The 26,278-nt window shown below is 42.2% G+C and overlaps 1 protein-coding gene across 2 annotated transcripts in view; it reads right to left on the reverse strand.

Moving 5' to 3' along the window:
* Positions 1-26,278, reverse strand: part of GRID2 (glutamate ionotropic receptor delta type subunit 2) — a 1,137,650-nt gene that overhangs the window by 335,715 nt on the left and 775,657 nt on the right. For both annotated transcript variants that reach the window (XR_008891518.1, XM_056567543.1), the window contains exon 9: positions 5,157-5,258. Coding sequence is in view for 1 of the 2 variants with exons in the window: in XM_056567543.1 (XP_056423518.1) it covers positions 5,157-5,258 (102 nt within the window). In the remaining variant the exon portion in view is untranslated. The remainder of the gene's footprint in view (positions 1-5,156; positions 5,259-26,278) is intronic.

The following is a 26,278-nucleotide window of genomic DNA, read 5'->3' on the forward strand; positions in this document are numbered from 1 at the left end:
TGTTAATGAAATTTTTCGTGATCTCTTATACTCCTGTGTTGTTGTATATCTGGACGATATCCTGATTTTTTCTGCCAATCTAGAAGAACACCGCCAGCATGTCCGTATGGTTCTTCAGAGACTTCGTGATAATCAACTCTATGCCAAAATAGAGAAATGTCTGTTTGAATGCCAATCTCTTCCTTTCCTAGGATACTTGGTCTCTGGCCAGGGACTACAAATGGATCCAGACAAACTCTCTGCCGTTTTAGATTGGCCACGCCCCTCCGGACTCCGTGCTATCCAACGTTTTTTGGGGTTCGCCAATTATTACAGGCAATTTATTCCACATTTTTCTACCGTTGTGGCTCCTATCGTGGCTTTAACCAAAAAAAATGCCGATCCCAAGTCTTGGCCTCCTCAAGCGGAAGACGCCTTTAAACGGCTCAAGTCTGCCTTTTCTTCGGCTCCTGTGCTCTCCAGACCTGACCCATCTAAACCCTTCCTATTGGAGGTTGATGCCTCCTCAGTGGGAGCTGGAGCTGTCCTTCTACAAAAAAATTCTTCCGGGCATGCTGTTACTTGTGTTTTTTTTTCTAGGACCTTCTCTCCGGCGGAGAGGAACTACTCCATCGGGGATCGAGAGCTTCTAGCCATTAAATTAGCACTTGAGGAATGGAGGCATTTGCTGGAGGGATCAAGATTTCCAGTTATTATTTACACCGACCACAAGAACCTCTCCTACCTCCAGTCTGCCCAACGGCTGAATCCTCGCCAGGCCAGGTGGTCCCTGTTCTTTGCCCGATTTAATTTTGAAATTCACTTTCGGCCTGCCGATAAGAACATTAGGGCCGATGCTCTCTCTCGTTCCTCGGATGCTTCTGAAGTTGAACTCTCTCCGCAACACATCATTCCTCCTGACTGCCTGATTTCCACTTCTCCAGCCTCCATCAGGCAAACTCCTCCAGGAAAGACCTTCGTTTCTCCACGCCAACGCCTCGGAATCCTCAAATGGGGTCACTCCTCCCATCTCGCAGGTCATGCAGGCATCAAGAAATCTGTGCAACTCATCTCTCGCTTCTATTGGTGGCCGACTCTGGAGACGGATGTTGTGGACTTTGTGCGAGCCTGCACTATCTGTGCCCGGGATAAGACTCCTCGCCAGAAGCCCGCTGGTTTTCTTCATCCTCTGCCTGTCCCCGAACAGCCTTGGTCTCTGATTGGTATGGATTTTATTACTGACTTACCCCCATCCCGTGGCAACACTGTTATTTGGGTGGTCGTTGATCGATTCTCCAAAATGGCACATTTCATCCCTCTTCCTGGTCTTCCTTCAGCGCCTCAGTTGGCTAAACAATTTTTTGTACACATTTTTCGTCTTCACGGGTTGCCTACGCAGATCGTCTCGGATAGAGGCGTCCAATTCGTGTCTAAATTCTGGAGGGCTCTCTGTAAACAACTCAAGATTAAATTAAATTTTTCTTCTGCATATCATCCTCAATCCAATGGACAAGTAGAAAGAGTTAACCAGGTCTTGGGTGATTATTTACGACATTTTGTTTCCTCCCGCCAGGATGACTGGGCAGATCTTCTACCATGGGCCGAATTCTCGTATAACTTCAGAGTCTCTGAATCTTCCTCCAAATCCCCATTTTTCGTGGTGTACGGCCGTCACCCTCTTCCCCCCCTCCCTACCCCCTTGCCCTCTGGTCTGCCCGCTGTGGATGAAATTTCTCGTGATCTTTCCATCATATGGAGAGAGACCCAAAATTCTCTCTTACAGGCTTCATCACGCATGAAGAAGTTCGCGGATAAGAAAAGAAGAGCTCCTCCCATTTTTTCCCCTGGAGACAAGGTATGGCTCTCCGCTAAATATGTCCGCTTCCGTGTCCCTAGCTACAAGTTGGGACCACGCTATCTTGGTCCTTTCAAAATTTTGTGCCAGATTAATCCTGTCTCTTACAAACTTCTTCTTCCTCCTTCTCTTCGTATTCCTAATGCCTTTCATGTTTCTCTTCTTAAACCACTTATCATCAACCGTTTCTCTCCCAAATCTGTTCCCCCCACTCCTGTTTCCGGCTCCTCGGACATCTTCTCCGTCAAAGAGATTCTGGCATCAAAAAAGGTCAGAGGGAAAACTTTTTTTTTAGTTGATTGGGAGGGTTGTGGTCCAGAAGAGAGATCCTGGGAACCTGAGGACAATATCCTAGACAAAAGTCTGCTCCTCAGGTTCTCAGGCTCTAAGAAGAGGGGGAGACCCAAGGGGGGGGTACTGTTACGCCGAGCGCTCCGGGTCCCCGCTCCTCCCCGGAGCGCTCGCTACACTCTCCTCAATGCAGCGCTCCGGTCGGATCCACTGACCCGGGGCGCTGCGATTCCGCCTCCAGCCGGGATGCGATTCGCGATGCGGGTAGCGCCCGCTCGCGATGCGCACCCCGGCTCCCGTACCTGACTCGCTCTCCGTCGGTCCTGTCCCGGCGCGCGCGGCCCCGCTCCCTAGGGCGCGCGCGCGCCGGGTCTTTGCGATTTAAAGGGCCACTGCGCCGCTGATTGGCGCAGTGGTTCCAATTAGTATGTTCACCTGTGCACTTCCCTATATCACCTCACTTCCCCTGCACTCCCTTGCCGGATCTTGTTGCCATCGTGCCAGTGAAAGCGTTTCCTTGTATGTTCCTAGCCTGTGTTCCAGACCTCCTGCCGTTGCCCCTGACTACGATCCTTGCTGCCTGCCCCGACCTTCTGCTACGTCCGATGTTTACAATGCTAGTAGGTGGCGCTACTGTCTCAACATTACATTAAATGGGCGCTGTCACAATCAAAAACTTTTTATATGTTGTAAAGCATGTATAACCAATAGGTTTTGCAATTGCTTTCATTAGCAAATTTTCAGTATTTCATACTGAAAGAGCCAGTCAAACAACTGCCCCCCCCTTCCTGCTTGTTCACATACTATTCCTGCAGTGTCTATGCGTCATCACCTATGTCATGGACACGCTTCCTTGATTGACAGCTGTGAGTCACAGCTGGAGGAAAATTCCTCACACTTTCAGCTTGTGTCCCGTTACTGTCAGGGAGGAAAAGCTGGGAGTTGTAGTTTTGCTAATGCTAGGGGAGATGTGAGAAGACAGCATACTGTGGGAGAGGTTGGAGACCGGCACAGTGAGGCCACGCCCCCTCCCTTTGAGAGGAATTCAGACCAGTGAGCTAAATTAAAAGTGTAATAAAAAAATAAATAAATGTACTAGGTACTAGACAAGATAAAAATAGATGTAAATGGTCAGAATAGGGTACTGAGTGATACGGTATATATAAAAAATATATTTTTTTTGTTGGATCTGACGGGTACGCTTTAACCCTTCTAATCCACTTTAAAAAAATCGATCTTCAAAAAAAAAAAAAAAAAATGAACACTTAAAAACTATAACTTAAAAACTGTTAAAAAAAAGACCACTAGGGGTCCTCATACCATCCAGAATAAAATTATATCTGGATGCAGCAGTATTTTTGTCCACAAAGTCCAGGAAGTGAGGGCAGGACTAGCACTCCTCTGTGTTTACTCCTGTCCTGTCTATAACACTCCTGTCACAAAACAGTAAGGAGGGTGTAACAGAGCAGCCTGCAGTGACTGGATGAGGAGACGCAGCACAGTGTGGCAGACTTCGGGAGAAAGTAGATGCATGGTGAGTGAGGTGGAGTCATGGCTGGCCTCAGACACTCCCCTTCCTGAGCAGTGGAAGCCAGAATTAGAGAGCGGCAGAATAGAGGGATTTGTAAACCAAACACAGAAGCTAGACACAGAAAAAGACATGACCTAGTGAGTAACATGTATAAACAGATTTTTTTTCTGTGATATGAGAGGTACACTTAAACCTAGCTTTCTCAGGTGCTATTTGGTGCTACTGATGGATAAGTTTTTATCGGTACCATTTTCATATTGATCAGACTTTTTGATCGTGTTTTATTCATTTTTACATGATATAAAAAGTGACCATAAATACACTAATTTGGACTTTGGAATTTTTTTGCGCGTACGCCATTGACCGTGCAATTTCACTAACGACATATTTTTTATAGTTCTGACATTTCCGCACACAGGGATTTTTTTTTATTTATACAGTTTTTTGGTTTTTTTTTTATGGGAAAAGGGGGATGATTCTTACTTTTATTAGGGAAGGGGTTAAATGATCTTTATTAACTTTTTTTTTCACTTTCTTTTTGAACATACCAATCTGATACACAGATCATTGCCGTGCATTGACACGGCAAAGATCAGTGTTATCGGCAGTCAATTGCTCAAGCCTGGATTTCAGGCTTGGAGCAATCAATCACCGATCGGATGCGACAGAAGCAGGTAAGGGGACCTCCGCTCGCCTTTTAGCTGATCGGGACATCACAACGGGAAGTTCTTACTTTAATTTTAGATGCGGTGATCAACTTTGAATGCCGTATCTAAAGGGTTAATAGCACACGGCACAACGATCGGTGCTGCACACAATTAGCCCAGGGTCCCGGCTGTCATTAGCCGCCGGGACCAACCCGGTATGATGCGGGGTCATGGTGTGACCCCACGTTATATACCGGGACTGGGCACAGGTACGCCCTGCGACCTTAAGAGATTAAGATAGTGTTTCCCAACCAGGGTGCCTCTGGGCTGTCTGGGCATGGAGGGAGTTGTAGTTTTGCAACAGCTGGTGCCCTTCTGGTTGGAAAACAATGCCTTCAGGGTTTAACCGTTTAATGACATCCTTATTTATCCTGATCTTACAGGTTTTTTTTCTACATCATATAATGGTACAGTAACTAATGAAGTCTACACTCTAAGTGCTAAATGAGGCAGCTATTAAGGAATACTGGAAGATGTCAGCAGAATTGTGAATACAGATCCTGATTATAATACTGGTTATAACTCAGGATTAGTACAAGATAAGTAATGCAATTTACAAAGTTGCTTAACTTTCATGTAGTTTAATCCAATGTGTAAATTAAAAAAGATGAACGTGTGTTTTTTTTTTTTTTTGTAAGTTTGTAATTCTGCTTGTGTTTACAGTATTTTTAAATGTATACATTTTTATAATCCTTTAATCCATATATTAAAAGTCTGGATTAAAAGCTCTGTTATTTTACTGCTTTATTTTGGTGACAAAGAAATAACTCTTCTATATTGAAAACATCCTTACCAGCACTGTGGCCACACGCAGAACTACACCTCGCATGTTGTTTTCTAGCTTCCTATCTGTCAAAGAACCATTCAGTCCAGTCACAGGATTCCATGAACCAAGCTGTGTAGGAATATAAAAAAAACAACCGTCAGGATCAAAGCTTATTGATTCGGTAATACAAGGAAATTACATTAATAAATTATTATACACGACACATTAAGCACTTGTGAATTGAAGCATTCATGTAAAAATGTTCCAACAGTGAATCTCAAACCTGTAAATACTGAACACACTACAGTAAAATAAATATTCTCTGAAAAAGAAATTATGGAATAACAATCTATTAAGCCAAATATTTAAGCTCTATCTGTCTTTTCCAGGAACAGAGCTGTGAGTCAGAAAGCAACAAGACAGAGAATAAGGCGGAGTGTAGTCAGGACCAGGGTCAGAACCAGGATTAGAATGACAGGTACCTTATAAAAATGTATATGGGCAAGTCAAGGTCATTCAGAACAGGAAAAAAACAGCTCAAGGAACAAGAAACAGGACAGGGTATAAACCTCAATCAGTGGGCAAAGAATGGCAGGTTGACACCCCTTTAAATAGGCCACCAGATCTGACTACATTTTTGGTAGTTAGTATTCCTAGGAACCCAGAGGCCTAAATATAGGGAGGGCAAAGGTAGCAATTACATCTGGGCTCGGGTAACTGATGGAGCCTCATGGCCATATACGAAACAGCAGAATAAAAAATTGCACATTGTGTATAAAGTCCCCTGTTACAGATTGACCTCTAAATATGTGATTGCCTAGGAACCTAATTTGGTCATAGGAAGAAGGCTTCTTGCAAAGATGTAACACTGGAACCGTCTGAGATGTTAGGGCTGGAATAACGTTGGAGGAGGCACCTCAGGAAAAAAAATTGGAATGGTGATCATGGAATGTCCCCTGAACCTAAATTTCAGCAACATATAGTAGATTTGGTCCTCGCTACTCTGGAGTATGCTAGTTATGAAGACTTAGAATTTATATGACAGAGGCAGAAACATGCGTTACCACTTATACACTTTATTATGTATTACCACTTATACACTTTATTATGTATTACCACTTACACACTTTATTATGTATGACCACTTATACACTTTATTATGTATTACCACTTATACACTCCTTCTAGGACTTAGAGCCAGAAGTTCCCCTGTTCTCAACATTAGAGATGTCGCGAATTGTTCGCCGGCGAACAGTTCCCGGCGAACTTAGCATGTTCGCATCGCCGGGCGAACATATGTGAAGTTCGATTCGCCCCCTATACTTTAACATTGCGGTAAACTTTGACCCTGTGAGTCAGAGTCAGCAGACACATTACAGCCAATCAGCAGCAGTCCCTCCCTTCCAGACCCTCCTACCTCCTGCACGGACGCAATTTTACCTTCATTCGGCATGCTGCAGGCTTAGAAAGTGGAGGGACAGAGAAGCTGCTCCTGCTGTAATAGGGAAAGCGATAGCTAGGTTGCTGCTAGGTGGTGTATTCAGGGTCCTCTTTACTCCTAAAGCACTAGTCTAACATCTGCTTTAAGGACAGCACCCAAAAAATCCCTTTTTAGGGCTCAAATATCAGTCCGTGTGTCTTGCAACAGCTGGAGGCACCCTGGTTGGGAGGGTACCGCTAGTAAAAAAGGGGTACTCCAGTGTAAAACTTAAGTTCCTTCAAGCAACTAACTACAATATTAAAAGGGCTATATGATCAGTCCGTGTGTCTTGCAACAGCTGGAGGCACCCTGGTTGGGAGGGAACCGCTGGTTAAAAGGGGTACTCTAGTGTAAAATTTAAGTTCCGTCAAGCAACTAACTACAGTATTAAAAGGTCTACAAGTTCAGTCCATGTGTCTTGCAACAGCTGGAGGCAACCTGGTTGGGAGGGAACCGCTTGTTAAAAGGGGTACTCCGGTGTAAAACTTAATTTCCTTCAAGCAACTAAACTACAGTATTAAAAGGGCTATAAGTTCAGTCCGTGTGTCTTGCAACTGCTGTAGGCACCCTTGTTGGGGACCTCTGCTTAAAAGGGGAACTCCGCTGGCAATCTTTTTTGCTCATTGTCACACTAGTGCAAATCACATTTGGTGTGACAGTTGTTCAAATAAAAAAAAATACCTTTTTTGGCTGTGAAATAAAACCAGTGCTGCCTAAAGGGGGGCTCTAACTATGTGCTGCCTAAAATGGGGGAATCTATGTGCTGCCTAAAGGGGGATCTAAATATGTGCTGCCTAAAGGGGGATCTAAATATGTGCTGCCTAAAGGGAGGCTCTAACTATGTGCAGCCTAATATGGGGGAATCTGTGTGCTGCCTAAAGGGAGGCTTTATGTGCTGCCTAAAGGGGGACTCTAACTATGTGCTGCCTAACATAGGGGCATCTATGTGATGCCTAAAGGGGGGATCTCACTATGTGCTGCCTAAAGGGGGCTCTATGTGCTGCCTAAAGGGAGGCTCTAACTATGTGCTGCCTAAAGGGGGGGCTTTAACTATGTGCTGCCTAATATGGGGGATATATATACATATAACGTACCAATGTCTGTATTGGTTCCCATACCATATGAAATCATGAAAAACAAAGGAAAACAAGATATTTTGGGATATAATAACAAAAAAATGTATTCTTTATTAATTGAAGTAAAGGACATACATTTAAAACCATTTAAAAGAGAAGAGTAAGAATACAAAGATGATCCTACAAATGCACAACCAAAGGTCAACTGGAATACTGCATATATTGACCAGCTACATAAAGTGCCCATATATGCTGTATGTAAACAATACAATCAAAGGGTTAATCCCTAAACACCCATATAAATCTATTTACTTAGTAGTATATTGCGAATAACAAAGTGTCCCAGCTAAGGCTGCACCAAGTAAAGCCACAACCCTATACAAGTTATATACATAGCAGGAAGATATCGTCTTCACCTTACAAGGACACACCAGGACCTCTGTCATCCAACGTTTCGCAATTAAATGCTTCTTCCGGGGCGTAATATGGGGGAATCTATGTGCTGCCTAAAGGGGGATCTAACTATGTGATTCCTAAGGGGGGCGCTCTATGTGCTGCCTAAAGGGGGCTAAAGCACGTTATTCCAAATAATTTAGGAATAATAGGTGATTTATGCCCTTTATGGATTAAAACCAGACTCTGCATCAACTATGTAATTTTCCATGGGAGTTTTGCCATGGATCCCCCTCCGGCACACCACAGTCCAGGTATTAGTCCCCTTGAAACAACTTTTAAATCACTATTGTGGCCAGAAAGAGTCCCTGTGGGTTTTAAAATTTGCCTGCCCATTGAAGTCAATTGTGGTTCGCCCGGTTCCCCGGTTCGCAAACATTTGCGGAAGTTCTCGTTCACCGTTCGCGAACCAAAAGTTTTATGTTCGCGACATCACTACTCAACATAATGAAAGCTTCTTAGCACATGCCCAATGTGACCTCTCTAATAGAGACATATCAAAAGTTTTGATTTATCTCTAGGTCATGTCAAAATCTTCTTATTTTATAACAGCAGATACACTTAAAGGTTTTGTTTCATTATGGGGGAGATTTATCAAAACCTGTCCAGAGAAAAAGTTGCTGAGTTGCCCATAGCAACCAATCAGATTGCTTCTTTCATTTTTTAGAGGCCTTTTTAAAAATGAAACAAGCGATCTGATTGGTTGCTATGGGCAACTTTTCCTCTGGACAGGTTTTGAGAAATCTCACCCTAGATTTTACATTATTCATCAAACATGTATAACAAATATCATAGCATAGTCATTAATATTGTCAATGCCGCCTATCAAAAGATCTTCCTTATTGAATCCCCACATATAAGCATTCATAATACCATTGTAATATGTTAAAGGAAACGCCTGTCAATTTCGCAAGCTTTGTCAAATGGTTAAATAAACTTATTTCATACAATTACAGTTTCCACTGAAGATGATGACTTGATGTCAGGCAGGTGCACATTTCCCTAAAAAGTACATTTACTGTATAAACACAAGCACATTACCATATGATATAGATATCTTTCTGTCATATTCAATCTCCATATGCCAGATATAATTTATCTCATTTGACAATAAACTGAATATTTGATGTTATGTTCAATGCAGGAAAACACATGACTAGAAAGCATTTCAGGGACACAGAGCCTACAAGAGACCATACAGTGTGTCCTGGTTCTTGTTAAAGGGGTATTCCGGTGGAATTTTTTTTAACCCCTTCCCACTATAGGACGTATGCATACGTCCCAACACCCGACACGTTCGCACACTGGGACGGATGCATACGTCCTAGCGATCTCCCGCACTGCTGCAGGCAGCGCAGGAGATTGGCAGCGGGACCCGACTGTCAATCACAGCAGGAGTCCCGCTGCAGTTGCAGGGGCCGCAATTGCGCCGATCCCGGCAGCATTAACCCCATAGATGCTGGGATCAATCCTGATCACGGCATCTATGGTGTTAACAGGAGGAGCGCGCTGTTCCTGTTCACCAACGGCGGTGCCGCCATACAATCACGGGTCGTTGTTGAGATCACTAGGACGTATGCATACGTCCCAGCACGCGAACGCGAGCACTGATCTTTATCTGAGATCATTGTTTTCTATTTAGCAGAATGGAAGGGGTGCCATGTTCCTTTTTTTTATTTTTTTAATAATCTAAATGACAGTTTTATTTTAACAAATAAATCTGCTCACATTACCTTTTCTCCTATATTTTCTCTTGATCAAGCTTATAATATAACTTTGGTTGTGCACACCTTAGGCAAACCAGTATATGACCCGGAGGTGACCACTTTTAAGGTGTCTTAAATGTTGGTGGTGTTGGGGAAAAAAAACATCATAGAAATAATAATACTTAACAAATCTTTTTCTCATTGGTCCTCTTCTGGTCCACTGCTTAGGATGTAGTAAATGTGAATACACTGGTTGCCTATTGGGACTGCCAACTCCATTCACTTTGACTGGTTTGGATTTAAACTACTGCTCTCTTCTATATAACCAACACTATTGAAATCCATTTGAAGACAGGATGTAAGGGTTAAATATAGCTATTGAGCCTGACATTGTATCTAAAGTGGCCCACTAGACAGTTGTATGAAAACGGTTGGCACCAACAAGGTCCACTTCATTGTAGAGGAAATCTGTCATTATTATCACCCGCACTAACCTGTCATACAGGCTTGTAGTGCAGATGATAGGGAGCAAAACGATACTTACCATGTCCTGGACCGTTCAGCCGTTCCACCGTCATTTCACTTTTCCTTCATTCGTAAATGAGGTCCTCGGGGCATGGGCGGAGCTATGATCGGAGCACCGGGCTCCCCTTCGTCATCTTCTGCCCCAAGGAGGGAGGGGGATTATGCATATGGCTGAATCGGGCGAAGATGATGTAGGGGTGCCTGGAGCTTCGGTCGTAGCTCTGCCCATGCTCAAGGACCTAATTTACATATGAATAAAAAGGCAAAGTAAACGGTGGAACGGCTGGGCGGTTCAGGTCACGGTAAATATCTTTTTAATCAGTATCACCCTCACTTCAAGCCTGTTTGACAGGTTAGTGTGAGTGATACTGATGACAGATTTCCTTTAATGTTTTTTATTTTATAAGTCTGTGTTTCATTTTACTATGTTATATTACAGAACTTATCTTGAATCAGTGCAACTTATTCTGGCAAATATTGACATCCTAAGGGGTTACACATTTGGTAAGAGTAAAATTGTATTGATTTGATGATGATTTATGTAATATCCTAGTTTTGGAAGAGCGTTAGTCATCAAAAGCTATGTCTTCCTTCCACTTGTGTGATTTATTGTTCTCTTTGTAATATTAGATTTTTACTATATTTCAAGCTCTAACCCTCTGGTTTATGTAGGCTTTGCAATATATTACATAACCCCAAGCAACAAAGTAAATGAACGTAGACAAAAAGAAAAAAAAAAGTAAGTTTTTGTTACAGTCTGAAAACTATGAACACGTAGCATTGAGTTGCGGCTTCACATTACATTAATTCTAAATTCCATTTTAAGCTACACAGGAAAATCACATTAGAACGCAGATCTAATTAGCACTTCAAATTTTGGGAAAATCTAATTACTGCAAATATATCATTGTGCTGAAATATGAGACTGTGCCAGGCTATGGGAATTCTGTTCTAAACGTAGCAGAGAACCATCCCCAGCTTTTCTATTATGTATGCACTTTCCTATATAATAAATTTTCTAAAAAGCTTTCAGTTGGTCAGGTATTAACCCCTTCCCGACCCATGACGTACCGATATGTCATGTGTCGGGCAGGGCTAATGTATGGATTTTTGCCACCCTAGGTAAAAGCCCTAGGCAAAAGGCTCCGCCTTTGACATGCCCCACCTTACTACTGGGGTGACACACTGTAACAAACCTCCTCCTCTTGTAATCTCCTTACTACTGGGGTGAACCACTGTAACAAACCTCTTCCTCATGTAATCTCCTTACTACTGGGCTGACACACTATAACAAACCTCCTCCTCACGTAATCTTCTTACTACTAGGGTGATGCAATGTAACAAACTCACTCCTCATGTAATCTAGTGATTACTACTAGGGTGACACGCTGTAACAAACCTCCTCCTCACATAATCTCCTTACTACTGGGATGACACACTGTAACAAACCTCCTCCTCATGTAATCTCCTTACTACTGGGGTGACACACTGTAACAAACCCTATCCTCATGTAATCTCCTTACTACTGGGGTGACACACTGTAACAAACCTCCTCCTCATGTAATCTTCTTACTTCTGGGGTGACACACTGTAACAAACCTCTTACTCATGTAATCTTCTTACTACTAGGGTGATGCACTGTAACAAACTCACTCCCCATGTATTCTAGTGATTACTACTAGGGTGACACGCTGTAACAAACCACCTCCTCACGTAATCTCCTTACTACAGGGATGACACACTGTAACAAACCTCCTCCTCTTGTAATCTCCTTACTACTGGGCTGACACACTATAACAAACCTCCTCCTCACGTAATCTCCTTACTACTGGGATGACACACTGTATCAAACCTCCTCCTCATGTAATCTTCTTACTTCTGGGGTGACACACTGTAACAAACCTCTTACTTGTGTAATCTTTTTACTACTAGGGTAATGCACTGTAACAAACTCACTCCTCATTTAATCTAGTGATTACTACTAGGGTGACACGCTGTAACAAACCACCTCCTCACTTAATCTCCTTACTACTGTACTACTGGGATGACACACTGTTACAAACCTTCTCCTCTTGTAATCTCCTTACTACTGGGGTGACACACTGTAACAAACCTCTTCCTCATGTAATCTCCTTACTACTGGGCTGACACACTATAACAAACCTCCTCCTCACGTAATCTCCTTACTACTGGGACGACACACTGTAACAAACCTCCTCGTGTAATCTCCTTACTACTGGGGTGATGCACTGTAACAAACCTCCTCATGTAATCTCCTTACTACTGGAGTGACACACTGTAACAAACCTCCTCATGTAACTACTACTGGAGTGACATGCAACCTCCACTCCAGCTCAGCCCCGCCTCCTCCACAGCATAACACAGGTCCTTCAGTCAACATTTCTTCTATCCTGCTCAGCTCCACCCTAACATGTGACACATGATGTTGACAGAACACGGGGGGGGGGGGGGGGGGGTGCAGTACCTTGCATACCCTTGTTTTTATCCTAGTCCATCATTTCCTTAGTCATTTAATTTGGTTCTCCAAACTCCATTCATTGTTTTGTAGCCCTTCTAGCTGTCAGTTTAGGTTATCACAACCACAGTTAGACCAGGACTTGCAGCCTTAAAGGGAACCTGACATCCTGTTCTCCCGCACTTAACCCAATACACTGGATAATTGGGCGGTTGAACAGAATTAAAATGAGGGGTTACTTACATTATTCTGTTTAGCAGAGTAAAAGTTATCTCTCCTGGTAGCTGCATTGCTATAGTGCCTCTGTGCCCAAAGGAGGCTATTCGCCTTGCTGAGTGTCCCTGCCTCCTTAATATGCAGCACTATGTCTGCCCCTGAAATGAATATTCTAATTTCTTCACTCTCACGAAAGAAATTTGCATATTCGTGTCAACACTTCCTGGTTGCCCCAGGTAGACTGCCCCTCTGCTAATCGGTGGCCGCAGCTATGTACCACCTCAGCCAGTGATTGACATAGCAGCGGTGTGCCAGGGCCCAGTATGTCACACTGCTGCTCAGCCATTCACTGAGCAAGACGGACATCTGATATGTTGACCCCTGGCAACAAGGAAAAGAACTGCACAGGAGACTGGGGCAGCAATACCGGAGGCACCAGGGGATTGGCGGAAAGTAAGTCCGTTTTTTGTTTAATTGCAAGCAGCTTGTTTTTGTACTTTTTTTTTTAATTATTGTTTTTATTTTTATTTTAAAGCTACATAATTTCTTAAAAACAGACTGTTTTCATATTCAATTTGCATAAAACCGACACTAGGCCATGTTCACACAGTATTTTCAACAGTATTTGCAGTATTGTAATCTAAAATTTGGAAGTGATTTAATATCTGTAAGAGGTGTAAAGTAGTTTTAAACAGTAGGCATTCTAACTTTTAAAATATTACAATGTGAAAGTAGTCCCATGCTCCTATAAGTGCTGTGTTAAATCCTGCTTTGAAAAATGGTCAAATTGGTCAAATTTTAAACACACAGTAATACTGGTTTTTGTTTTTAAATCTTGCATTTTTTTTTGTTTTTATTTATTTACGAATGGAAAATAAAATCAGTGCATTTTTAGGTTTCCCCTGCACGTTTGTGATTATTAGGTAATGTGACAGTAATAAATGCACACCGACTACAGATTGTACTAGCTAACAGGTACATTGTAGTATTATGTAACTTGGTTATGGCATTGTCAGACATTGCATATAAATACAGCTAAAAGGCTATGTTTTCTGTTGCAGGCAAGTGAGAAATCAATATTACATCTACTGTCGAGAAGTAACTTAATGTCTTCAGATAACATCCCTTTTCACTGCCAGACACATTTTACTTATCTCATCAGAGGTGTGAGTTCCTAACATTGATGAGCTTGATATTGAACCAGTTACCAGCTCATTAACTCTTGAGCAAGAGAAAAAAAAATCAGAAAGTCATCATTGCGTGTAATAAAAAGCAGGAGATAACCTATGTGCTGCATTGCCTCATCATCTGTTGTTGCTGTGAATTCTCAAGAGATCTATATGAGTTTAATGCACACTGTAGAAATGACTATTATCTACAGATTACAATATGTTGAGTCTATCGTGTTTAAGAATCAAAGCATTTAACAGGTTGAATTAATGCAGTGCTAGCAACCACGGCCAGCTTTCGATTTGGACAATTGCAGGTGGAAAACAGAATTTCCACTATAAACAGTTATATGTCTAGGTGCAGTCTTCAATTATTATTGTGAAATGCAAGCACAAGCGGCCACGGCTAGTGTTTGTGATCAACCGATAATTGTAGGCTGACACTGCAAAGGATAGGGGATAAGATGCCTGATCACGGGAGTGCTGGGGACCCCCGTGATCTTGCACGCGGCACCCCGTTTGTAATCAGTCCCCGGAGCGTGTTCGCTCCGGGTCTGATTACCGGGCCACCACAGGGCCGACGGCGTGTGACGTCACGCCTCCGCCCCCTCCCGTAGGCTTACATTGAGGGGCGGAGCGTGACGTCACATGCCGTCGGCCCTGTGTTGGCCGGTAATCAGACCCGGAGCGAACACGCTCCGGGGACTGATTACAAACGGGGTGCTGCGTGCAAGATCACGGGGGTCCCCAGCGGCAGGACTCCCGCGATCAGGCATCTTCTCCCCTATCTTTGGATAGGGGATAAGATATCTAAGCACCGGAGTACTCCTTTAAGGACATGTAAATTGGATGTACAGTAAATGTATGTCCTGATGTGCTGGTACTTAGTGCGCCAGGACATATATTTATATCCTGTACACGAAGCAAGCACAGGAGCTGCGCTCGCTTTATGCACGGCAGGGACCGATCGATAATGGCAGATATCAGCGATCACCTTTTCTGTACACATGCCACAAACAGAGTCACTTGAGGTATGGAAACGCACATTTAAATGTGCTAGCTTCATTTTGGAAGAAGTGCTGTGGACTGATAAAAACAAAATTGAAATTATTTGGTCATAACAAGGGGCGTTATGCATGGTGTTAAAAGCACACAGCGTTCCAGGACAAACATTTGCTACCAACAGTAAAATTTGGTGGAGGTTCCATCATGCTGTGGGGCTGTGTGGCCAGTGCTGGTACTGGGAGTTTTGTTAAAGGGGTTCTCCCTTGTTTATACAGTTTTTTGCTATTATGTTTGTGTGTTATGTGTGTATAAGTATGTGTTTTTTTATGTGTGTTGTGATTATGTATATATGTATTTTCTTACCTTTTGTGAAGATCCGGAAGCTGGCCCCTTTTTCTTCCAGTGGCTTGCAGTGCACCTCGGCCTCCGCCATGTTGTGTTCGGTAAGTGGGATGTCGGGGGGGGGGGGTGTGTTCTTGCTTCTGTCTTTCCTATCTTCTGATGTCCAAGGCAAATCTTTTCTTCCTGTTACTTCCGTGGCTCTGCGACGAATTTGCGACCTCTTCCGGCGCATGCGCAGGTAGTTTTTTTTTTTAGCAATAAAGTTTTTTTTGTCTAATTGACAAACTGTCTGCGCTTGCTATTAGCGTAGACCTAACGTATGCTACGCTGTTAGCGTAGCACTTGCGTACTCGCGCATGTGCAGACAGTTTGTCAATTAGACCAAAAAAACTTTATTGGTAAAAAAAAAAAAAACTACCTGCGCATGCGCCGGAAGAGCTCGCAGATTAGTCGCTGAGGCACAGAAGAAACAGGAAGAAAAGATTTGCCTCGGATGTCAGAAGATAGGAAGGGCAGAAGCAACAACACACCCCCCGACATCCCACTTACCGAACACAACATGGCGGAGGCCGAGGTGCACTGCAAGCCACTGGAAGAAAAGGGGGCCAGCTTCCGGATCTTCACAAAAGGTAAGAAAATACATATATACATAATCACAACACACATAAAAAAACACATACTTATACACACATAACACACAAACATAATAACAAAAAACAGTATAAACAAGGGAGAACCCCTTTAAACAGATTTGTAAGTTACTTCTATTAAAAAAGGAGTCAGACTGGGAGGCTGCTAGGAAAGAAATGACCCATTTGTAGCTAACTACTACTTATATAGGGTTGGGCTGAGGGGGTGGGGAAGAGTGCAGCACATGTTAAAACAAAAAAAAGGAGGGGATAGAAATCACAGTGTGAATTCGGGTAGAAAAACAGACGGTGCACATCTACAATCTTGTATAATGATCTGACTGCTTCTCAGCATAATATAAAAACTAACAGGTTGTTAGTATACATTTTTGATCAAAAAGTACAAGCCCACTCGCCACGTCAAGGCCACCTATTTAGAGTGGGTCCCTAACGTCCCCAGCATAAAATGGCACAGCACCGCGACACCAATGCCCACAGAGGGGAAAGACCCACCGGCAGAGCAGCCCCAATGCCACTCAAACCAGTCCATGGGCCGCAACCCCCTGCAGACACGGCGCCACGGCAGCAACGGACACCGCACAGCACCACACCAGTGTGAACAAGGTCCAATAGCTGCACTCTTCCCCACCCCCTCAGCCCAACCCTATATAAGTAGTAGTTAGCTACACATGGGTCATTTCTTTCCTAGCAGCCTCCCAGTCTGACTTGGAGAGCATGGTAAGTGAGCTTTTAGACCTTGTTCACTCTGGTGTGGTGCTGTGTGGTGTCCGTTGCTGCCGTGGCGCCGTGTCTGTGGAGGGGTGCGGCCCATAGACTGGTTTGAGTGGCATTGGGGCTGCTCTGCCAGTGGGTCGTTCCCCCCTGTGGGCATTGGTGTCGCGGCGGTGGTGGTCGCCGCCCGGTGCTGCGCCATTTTATGCTAGGGACGTTAGGGACCCACTCTAAATAGGTGGCCTTGACGTGGCGAGTGGGCTTGTGCTTTTTGATCAAAAATGTATACTAACAACCTGTTAGTTTTTGATATTATGCTAAGAAGCAGTCAGATCATTATACAAGATTGTAGATGTGTACCATGTCTGTTTTTCTACCCAAATTCACACTGTGATTTCTATCCCCTCCATTTTTTTGTTTTAACATGTGCTGCACTCTTCCCAACCCCCTCAGCCCAACCCTATATAAGTAGTAGTTAGCTACACATGGGTCATTTCTTTCCTAGCAGCCTCCCAGTCTGACTGGGAGAGCATGGTAAGTGAGCTTTTAGACCTTGTTCACACTGGTGTGGTGCTGTGCGGTGTCCGTTGCTGCCGTGGCGCCGTGTCTGTGGAGGGGTGCGGCCCATAGACTGGTTTGAGTGGCATTGGGGCTGCTCTGCCGGTGGGTCGTTCCCCCCTGTGGGCATTGGTGTCGCGGCGGTGGTGGTCGCCGCCCGGTGCTGCGCCATTTTATGCTAGGGACGTTAGGGACCCACTCTAAATAGGTGGCCTTGACGTGGCGAGTGGACTTGTACTTTTTGATCAAAAATGTATACTAACAACCTGTTAGTTTTTGATATTATGCTGAGAAGCAGTCAGATCATTATACAAGATTGTAGATGTGCACCGTGTCTGTTTTTCTACCCGAATTCTCACTTTCAATTTTGTACCTACAGACCCATGTAAGGGCTTGTTTTTTTGTGTCACCAATTGTATTTTGCAATTACATCACTTATTTTAGAATATAACCTGCGGCGAAACCCCAAAAAAATTATTTGTTGGGTGAAATAAAATTAAAAAAGCCATTTTGTTAATTTGGGGGCTCTCGTTTCTACGCAGTGCAATATTTGGTAAAAATGGCACCTTATCTTTATTCTGTGGTTCCATACGGTTACAAGGATACCCAATTTATATAGGTTTTATTTTATTTTAGTACTTAAAAAAATAATAAACTACATGCACCAAAATTAGTATGTTTAAAATTGGCATCTTATCACCCCTATCACATTTTTATTTTTCCGTGTATGGGTGGTATGAGGGCTCATTTTTGCGCCATCATTTGCAGTTATTATAGGTACCATTTTTGTTTTGATGGGACTTTTTGATCACTTTTTATTAATATTTTTATGGTATATGAAGTGACCAAATTTTGGACTTTGGTATTTTTTTTTACATGTACACCATCGACTGTGTGGTTTAGCTAGCCTAATATTTTAATAGTTCGGACATTTAAGCACGCGGTGGTACCACATATGATTATTTTTATTCTTTATTTCATTATTTTATTTTAAAAAAAATCATGATTGAAACTTTTAATAGGGGAGGGGTTAATTAACTTTTATAAAAAAAAAAAATGTATATATATATATTTTTTTTAGCCCCCATAGGGGGCTATAACATGCAATCTTCTGATTGCATACACTGATCAGTGCTTTGCCATTGCAAAGCACTGATCAGTGTAATCGACGATCTACTGCTCTAGCCTGCTGCACAGGCATGGAGGAGTTGATCGCCGAACGGACAATGGAGAGGCAGGTGAGGACCCTCCCGTCGTCTGGTAAGCTGATTGGGACATCACAATTTTGTTGCGATAGTCCCAATCAGCTCCGCTGAGCTGCCGGGATTCTTTTACTTTAGTTTTAGATGCCGCAATCAACTTTGATCACGGCGTCTAAAGGGTTAATGCCGGGCATCAGACTGATCGGCCATGCCCAGCATTAGACGTGGGTCTTAACTGCCCGCAACAACTGGAACCCACCAGGTTTAACCCTTTCTCTGCTGGTGAGAATGGTTTAAACCCGGTAAATGGGACCAGGGCCTACAGGTACGCATTGAGTCCTTAAGGATCCGAGATGCAGGGCATATGCATACACCCTGCGTCCCCAAGAGGTTAAACTAAGGACTGGGGGAGGGAAACTACAAAAGAGAAAATACTAAAATAATTACAAATAATAATAATAATAATAATAATAATAATAAAATACTGATCAGTTTTTGCTGTAATCTTTTAAATATAATGAAAGTGACAAAAGACCAATTATTGAGGTAAATAAACAAGGCAGCAAATCACAATGAGGTTGTTCTTATGGGGGGCTTTAACTATCCCAACATAAACTGGGAAACTGAGACCTGTGAATCTTAGTAGGGAAACAGGTTTTTGACTATATCTAAAGATAATAATCTGTCCCAAATGGTGCAGGGCCCGACCAGAGTAGGGAGCCCTACTGGACTTATTTTGAACCAACAGACCTAAAAGTATAGAGATGTGCAGGTAGGAGGACACCTAGGAAATAGTGATCGCTATATAATACATTATAAATTGTCCTTCAATAAGGGAACCTTTTGAGGAGCCACAAGAACAATGAACATTAAGAAGACAAAATTTTATCAGCTCAGAGAAGCCCTTAACCCCTTAACGACCATGGACGTGTATCAAAATAATTTTGATAATAAAAAGCAGGTACTAACACAGAAAGGCCTTGAAGGAGTATCCAAAAGCAACAGGGGAAAAAAAATAGATAAAAGCAGAAAAGGTAAAGGCAGAGACAGAAAAAACTCCCCTCAACATTTAAGTCTGAATAGTTTTGCAGAAGTCTGACTTAATCCATCATACTTTCAGTACAAAAAAAATATACACATTTAACCTCTTCAGGACGCCGGGCGTATGCATACGCCCTGCATCCCGAGTCCTTAAATCATTCAGCAGGCATCCCGGCACATCGCCCAGGGGGGTCCTTTAGACCCCCCCATGTCGGCGATCTCAGAAAATCAGATTTTCTGCTATTCCGGGCTGATTGGGTTTGATGACCCGATCATCTGGAAAATAGGGATCATCCTGAGGGCTGGGAGCGAGGTCGCAGTGCTGCAATCTCCTCCTATCCCCTGGGATAGGAGGAGAAACATGGAGAGAAACATGGAGAGAAGATGGAGACCGGTACTTGGAGGAGAAGATGCCTGGGGACCCCCGATCATCGCTGGAGACTGCAGAGATCCTGGCTCAGGTAGGGAAACTACGGTGGGGGGGGGTAAATTAAAGTGAAAGTAAAGTGATCTTTACTGTGGCAACCACTAGGAAGGAAAAACTGCAACTCCCAGCATGCCCAGACAGACAAAGGCTGTCTGGGCATGCTGGGAGTTGTAGTTTTGCAACATCTGGAGGGTCGCAGTTTGGAGACAACTGTTACAGTGGTGCCCAAACGGTAGCCCTCCAGATGTTGCCAAACTACAACTCTCAGCATGCCTAGACTGCCCAGGCATGCGGAGAGTTGTAGTTCTGTAACATCTGTCCCTTCAAATTTTGCAATTTTCATGACATTTTTGAAAGTTACTGCTCTACTTTGAAGCCCTCTAATATTTTCAAAAAGCAAAAATATGTCCATTTTATGATGCCAACATAAAGTGGACATATTGTATTTGTGAATAAAAATAAAATTTATTGGGAATATCCATTTTCCTTACAAGTAGAGAGCTTCAAAGTTAGAAAAATGCTAAATTTTCTAAATTTTCACGAAATTTGGGGATTTTTCACCAAAAAAGGGTGCAAATAACGCTGAAAATTTACAACCAAAATAAAGTAGAATATGTCACAAAAAAAACTCTCAGAATCAGAATATTCGGTAAAAGCATTTTCGAGTTATTAATTCATAAAGCGACGGTGGTCAGAATTGCGAAAAAGGGCTCAGTCCTTAAGGTGAAAAAGGGCTGCGTCCTTAAGGGGTTAAAAGCTCCAAATTACATTGGTAAACCTTGGATAGTATGTTTGGACAAAAAGCTTTATGGGAGACTAAAGCTCTGTGTTCATTTTGAGAAAGGTAAAAAACCCTTGGGAGGCTGATTGCCCCATTCTAGGGGAAAAATTCCTTCACGACTCAAAATATGGCAATAAGAATAAATCCCTGGATCTATGTTCTGTCCCTATAAATCTAGTATACATAGCCTGTAATGTTATTACTCTGCAGAGATGCATCCAGACCCCTTTTGAACTCTTTTGTTGAGTTCCTCATAACCACTTCCTCCGGCAGTGACTTCCATAGTCTCACTGCTCTTACAGTAAAGAACCCCCATCTGTGCTTGTTTAGAAACCTTCTTTCCTCTAAACGTAGAGTATGCCCCATTGTTATAGATATAGGGGGAGATTTATCAAAACCTGTCCAGAGGATAAGTTGCCCATAGCACCCAATCAGCTGACTTCTTTCATTTTTAACAAGGCCTCTGCAAAATGAAAGAAGCTATCTGGTTCGTTGCTATGGGCAACTGGGCAACTTTTCCTTTACACAGGTTTTGATAAATCTCCCCCCATAGTCCTGGGTATAAATAGATCTCTGTACTGCCCCCTGATATATTTATACATAGTTATAAGGTTTCCCCTAAGCCTTTTTTCTAAAATATCAATTCTGATAATCTTTCTGGGTACTGTAGTCCTCCCATTCCCCTTATTACTCTGGTTGCCCGTCTTTGGACCTATAATTTGTAAAGTGGTAGAATATTTTCCTTATTGTGAGCAACTATGCCCCTTTTGATGTACCCTATGATTCTATTCACCTTGAAAGCAGCTGCCTGACACTAGTTGCTGCAGTTACATTTACTGTTGACTCAAGCTCCTAACCACAAGGTCAACATATTATAATTCTAGGATATAATACCTCATACAGACTACATTACTTTTATATAGGTTTTTAATAGGTATACCACCTAATGTTACAATAGTTAGTAAAAGAGAATGGATGTGAACCATTGGGATCAATTAAGAAGAATACTAAGGAGAAATGGAAAAAAAAGGCAAATGAGGTCATAAATCTTCACTAATATGAAAAAAATAAAATGAATAAAACTGGCTTTTTAGAATCCACCTACGGTAAATAAAATTGTCCTAATACTGTAAATCATTTTATAAACCAGGCGTAAAAGTAAAGACCTTATTGATGCCAACTGGGCTGAGGCTGGAAATTCTCTGTATCCATGTTTCTTCTTAATAAAGTACAGTACATTTGGGGGGCACAGTACAGTAAAGGAACCAGTGGCACAATTCATTAGGTGGGTATAGTGAACAGTGTGCATCAGTAGAATATTCATGGGTATGGTGTGGGGCAGTATAATACTCAGGTGAACAGTGTTTGACAGTATTTTAATCAGGGACACAGTGTGTGGCAGTATTATATTCAGGAGCACAGTGTGTGAAATCATTATGCTCAGGTGTACAGTGTGCAGCAGTAAAATATTCAGGGACACAGTGTGTAGCAGTATTACGGTCATAATAGGTGCTTACATCCTCCATGTTTCAGTACCTCAATTTATGCTGTGACTTATTATTGGGGTAATAATTAGTGATGAGCAGCAGGGGCCATATTAGAATTTGCGATATTTCGCAAATGTATTGACGATTATTCGTCCTATGTTCGCGAAATTCACATATTCGCCATGTTCGTTTACTTTTTTTGCATGGAAAATTTGCATGAAAATTTACATGTGAAAAAAAAATGAATATTCGTCATTATGAATACAGTATATAGCACTATATTTTAAATATTCGCTACATCGCAAAGTGCCGATATTCGCGATAAAGTTTCGCATTACGAATATTCGTGCTCAACACTGGTAATAATAGACAACAGCCAGACAGTGCCTCTTTTTCCATATCCGCTAGATGTAAATCAGACCTTAGTGTTAAAGGGTTACTCCGGTGGAATTTTTTTTTTTTTTTAAATCAACTGGTATCAGAAAGTTAAACAGATTTGTAAATTACTATCACTGTGCTCATGATGTCAGCAGAGAGCTCTGTGTTCCAAAAAGAAAATAATTTCCTCTGTAGCATTCAGCAGCTAAGAAGTACTGGAAGGATTAAGATTTTTTAATAGAAGTAATTTACAAATCTATTCAACTTTCTGGCATCAGTTGATTTAAAAAAAAAAAAAGTTTTCCACTGGAAGTACCCCTTTAAAGAGTACCTGTCACCAAATAAAATGTTTAATTTAATGTTCCTTGTGTAGACACTGTCCCATTCACTTGCTGTTTTAAAAATTATCAACATAAATATGTTTAAAATGTAATAGAGAAAAAAACAGCCACTGGGTGGCTCTGTTCTGTTCCCTGCCACAATGAATACAGTCCGAAGCCAGGAAGTGTTTCTCTGCACGGAGCTTGATTGTCAGCTGCACAGAAAGTGAAAGCTCCACAGATTCTCACAGAAAGCCACACAGACTGAAAGCTGCAGGAGAGCCTTACTGATATCAATACATACTGAAACATTCAGAGAGCTTGAGGCTTCTATTCACTACAATGCTGCAACAATGTGAGGGCAGAAGTGGTCCCCAGCAGGCTTCAGTGATGTCATGCCTGCTGGGAAATGCCCACTTTCTCCTGCTGCAAGACTGCACTATGCGAATCAGAAGAAAGGTATGATGCATAACTTTTTAAAGCTCTGAAATTTTTTAAGGGTAGGAGAGGTGTTAGGAATAGTTAGGGAACATAGCCTGATGTAGATGAGAACAGTTTATTTGGTGACAGGTACTTTTTAAGCTCAGACCTATGCCTGATGGCAAGCCTGGATAAGCAGACCCTTACTAAAAGTAGTTAGGTAAACCAGCATCACAATATCAAATAAAACATTAAAAATGTTAAAGCATTCATGGCTTGGAGGAAAGTTTAAGTCCTAAACTTGTTTCTGGTCTATTGTCACTTAATAGTGACTATGAATAAGGGCCAATGGGCTGGAAAATCATCATTTTACGGTTTAAGCTGTATTCTAGGCAATGAGTTGTGTTCACAGTTTTTTCATGCAAGAATTGCTGTTTATAAAGGTTTTTATTGTGATATTAACAGATATACTGTACTGATATAGCTGATTTATAGTTTTGTCATTTGATCTCTGTAGAGTTTATATATCTTCAAATTGACATACCGAATTTTTCACCGTATAAGACGCACTTTTTCTTCCCCAAAACTGGGGGGGGGAAAGCTGGTGCGTCTTATACGGCGAATAAACACCTATCGGGTCAGTCCCTGCGACCATCAACGGCCGGGACCCGCGGCTAATACAGGACATCACCGATTGCGGTGATGCCATGTATAAACCCTTCAGACGCGGTGATCAAAGCTGACAGCTGCGTCTGAAACGAAAATGACAGTAACACGGCTTCTCAGTCGGGCTGTTCGGGACCGCCGCGGTGAAATCGCGGTGTCCCAAACAGCTTACAGGACACCGGGATGTGCAGAACATCTGGAGGTCCGCAGGTTGAAGATCACTGTTGGGTGCAGAATCTTTTTTTTCTAGATTTTGCACCTTTAAAATTGGGTGCGTCTTATATGCCGGTGCGACCTATAGGGCGAAAAATACGGTAGCTTATTTATAGTCATTTAATCTCTGTAGAGTTTATACATCTTTAATTGCCTTTGTTGAACACATTTACTTAGTTGGCCACACTGATGATTAATGCAGAAATGTGCATCTTGCCTAAATTCAATTAGCTTCATTAAAAAGCCGATCATTTGCTCAGATATTTGATGGGCCCAGGAGCATTTATTGGATCTCTATCAAGCAGTTCACCTCCTTTTGTTTTCTTACAGCAGGTCACCTGCCATTTAATCTATCAATGTTCATGTTTTCTTTTTTTCTTTTTGTCTTTAATAAAAAAAAAAGCACTTGGAAAGTTTAAATATACATGATGACTGTCACAATAAAGGACCTGTGTTAATGGCATAGTTTCTAGAAATTACAACTCTTGGCTATTTCTGCACATTGAAACAAAGTAGAAACAGTGATCACAGGATTTTATTTATAGCTTGCCTGCAGCCAAAGATAAGGCTTATGTATAGTAACTGTATGCAACCTATTTAACTCTGTTCTTCCCAGTTCTTCTCAGCTCAACTGCCCCTGACATATCTTGCTGGTTTTTGGTTACGACACAAGAAACAGCTGCCCTTTGCCATCCTCTTTAGTTCTCATAAGGTTAAAGGGGAACACCGGTGGGAAAAAATATATATTTTCAACTCAACTGGTGCAAGAAAGTTAAACAGATTTGTAAATCACTTCTATTTAAAAATCTTAACCCTTCTAGTATTTATCAGCTGCTGTATACTACAGAGAAATTTGTAAAGTTTTTTCCACCCTGACAACAGTGCTCTCTACTGACACCTCTGTCCATGTCAGGAACTGTCCAGAGCAGGAGAGATTTTCTCTGGGGATATGATTTTAATCTGGACAGTTCCTGACACGAACAGAGGTGTCAGCAGAGAGCTCTGTGGTCAGACAGAAAAGAAATTCACACATTTCTCTATTTTATACAACAACTAATAAGTTCCGGAAGGATTAAGATTTTTTAAAATAAGTAATTTACAAATCTGTTTAACTTTTAGGCACCAGTTAAATTGAAAACATTTGTTCTGTACTTGTTTCCACCAGAGTTTCCCTTTAATCTTACAGAATTTTGTTCAAATGCAAATCCCTTTACTTGAGTCTTAAGATCGCTCCTGCCCCACTGTCAGCTTGCTGTTGCAATATTTATTGCAATAAATAGTGACTGCCAGGGACAGAATGACAGTTCGCACAGTCGCATCCTTCCATCCTTAAAAGGGTTGTGCAGTAAAAAGTAACTTATCCTCTACCCACAGGATAGGGGATAACTGTCAGATCGCAGAGAGGTGTGACCGTTGGGACCCACAACGATCACCTGCATTGGCTCGGGCATTCTGAAAGGAGCGCTATTAATTCTCTATTGTAGGCCTGGAGATTCCTGAATACAGCGCTCCCCAATACATGCTGCTCCTCTCAGAGAACTGGGGCCTGCGCAGGAGATCATGGGGGGTTCCAGCAGTCAGATAGGGGCTGCGTTACTTTTTGAAACAAATCAACAGTATATCTCAAATATCTTTAAGGGTGGTAAGAGCAACAGTATTTTATTTATTATTAAAATACATCCTCTGCTTACCACTGTGAGTATAAATAAATAAACAAACAAATAAAGAAAGAAATAAAAGGGGGGGGGAAACAATAAATAAATACCGTATTTTTCGCCATATAAGACGCACTTTTTCTTCCCCAAAACTGGGGGGGGGGGGGAAAGTTGGTACGTCTTATATGGCGA

The sequence above is a fragment of the Hyla sarda genome, chromosome 1 (assembly GCF_029499605.1).
Source record: "Hyla sarda isolate aHylSar1 chromosome 1, aHylSar1.hap1, whole genome shotgun sequence".
NCBI lineage: Eukaryota > Metazoa > Chordata > Amphibia > Anura > Hylidae > Hyla > Hyla sarda.